Consider the following 1,845-nt stretch of genomic DNA (forward strand, 5'->3'; position numbering starts at 1 on the left):
TCCCAAGCCTTTGAGACAATTCCAGGCACACCTCAGGCAAAGTGTTTCTCCTTGGTCTGCTACGTAACACAGGACCTGAGGGCTGACACAACTGCAAGGAGAAAGGAAAACAGCGTGGTGCTGCAAAGAGAGCTGCACTGAAAAGACCCCGTCCTGCTGCTGCCCATGGCCGTGGCTCCAGGGAAGCAGCAGCACAACTGAAAGGCAGCAGAGAGGGAGAGGCCATTGGGCGGTGAGGGGCAGCCCCACAGACAGCAGGGCTGCAGCTCCGTGTGGCAGTTGGGCTCTTGGTTCCTGCACCCCTCCTGTGTGCAGGGCTGCTCTCTGGGATCCAGAGGAGGTGGGAGCTGAGATCAATGATATTCTGATGATTTCTTTATTGATTCAAAGAGCCAGGTTACTTTTGTCCATTAGGCTTGCCAGCCAGAGGACAAAGGTAGAAAATACATAAGAAATGTGATGAACAGTATTGGTTCATTGGAATTAGAATTACCATAGGAACAACAAAGAGGGAGTGAGGGCGAAAGAGATGAAATAAAGGCTGTCCGAGCTTTTCCATTTTACTGATGCCGTAGCAATATATGTCCAAAGAGTTTCCTGAGAGCTTGCTTGATCTCCTGGTTCCTCATGCTGTAGATGATGGGATTCATGACTGGAGGTACCACTGTGTATAACACAGCCACCACCAGGTCCAGGGATGGGGAGGAGATAGAGGGGGGCTTCAGGTAGGCAAACATGCAAGTGGTGACAAACAGGGAAACCACGGCCAGGTGAGGGAGGCACGTGGAGAAGGCTTTGTGCCGTCCCTGCTCAGAGGGTATCCTCAGCACGGCCCTGAAGATCTGCACATAGGACACAACAATGAAGACAAACCACCCAAAAAAGATTAAGATACTAAATATGACAAGTCCAAATTCCCTGAGGTAAGAACCAGAACAGGAGAGCTTGAGGATCTGGGGGATTTCACAGAAGAACTGATCCACAGCATTGCCTTGGCACAGAGGCAGGGAAAATATAGTGGCAGTGTGTAGCACAGCATGGAGAAGCCCAGTGCCCCAGGCAGCTGCTGCCATGGTGGCACAAGCTCTGCTGCCCAGCAGGGTCCCATAGTGCAGGGGCTTGCAGATGGCAACGTAGCGGTCATAGGCCATGACAGTGAGAAGGGAATATTCTGCTCCAAAAAAGAAAAGAAAGAAAAAAAGCTGGGTAGCACATCCTGCATAGGAGATGGCCCTGTTGTCCCAGAGGGCATTGGCCATGGCTTTGGGGAGAGTGGTGGAGATGCAGCCCAGGTCGAGGAGGGCGAGGTTGAGGAGGAAGAAGTACATGGGGGTGTGCAGGCGGTGGTCGCAGGCTACGGCTGTGCTGATGAGGCCGTTGCCCAGGAGGGCAGCCAGGTAGATGCCCAGCAAGAGCCAGAAGTGCAGGAGCTGCAGCTGCCGCGTGTCTGCCAACGCCAGGAGGAGGAACTCGCTGATGGAGCTGCTGTTGGGCATCTGTGGTTCCTGGCCATGGAGTCCTGTTCAGAGTTCAGAAGATAATGATGAGTCGATACCATTCTCAGAGACACTCCTCCTGCCACACTTTGAAAATTCATTTAACTCCATAGCATGATTTTATTTTCATGAGCTTCAGAATCATGTAAGAAGTAGAAACTTAAGAATTGTTTAGTTTCCTCTCAATTCCTATTCATATCCCAGGCTCCTGGATATTTTCCTCGTAGGAACTGTTGCCACATCTCTTTTCTTTACCCCAACTGCTCTTAGAGCCCCTAACCCTAACTTTGATGTACTTCAACTTCTGTTACAGAAATCTGTTTGATCGGAGGCTACGTACATTATTCAT

At 50.8% G+C, this 1,845-nt stretch overlaps 1 protein-coding gene across 1 annotated transcript; it reads right to left on the minus strand.

Moving 5' to 3' along the window:
• Positions 1-560: 560 nt before the first annotated feature.
• On the minus strand, positions 561-1,845 carry LOC100859218 (olfactory receptor 14C36-like). The gene is made up of 2 exons (XM_015272893.4): positions 1,837-1,845; positions 561-1,505 (listed from the first exon to the last, which is right to left on the minus strand). Exons 1-2 carry the CDS (start codon positions 1,843-1,845, stop codon positions 561-563), a joined length of 954 nt encoding a protein of 317 aa, XP_015128379.3.

This window comes from Gallus gallus, chromosome 33 (genome assembly GCF_016699485.2).
Source record: "Gallus gallus isolate bGalGal1 chromosome 33, bGalGal1.mat.broiler.GRCg7b, whole genome shotgun sequence".
NCBI lineage: Eukaryota > Metazoa > Chordata > Aves > Galliformes > Phasianidae > Gallus > Gallus gallus.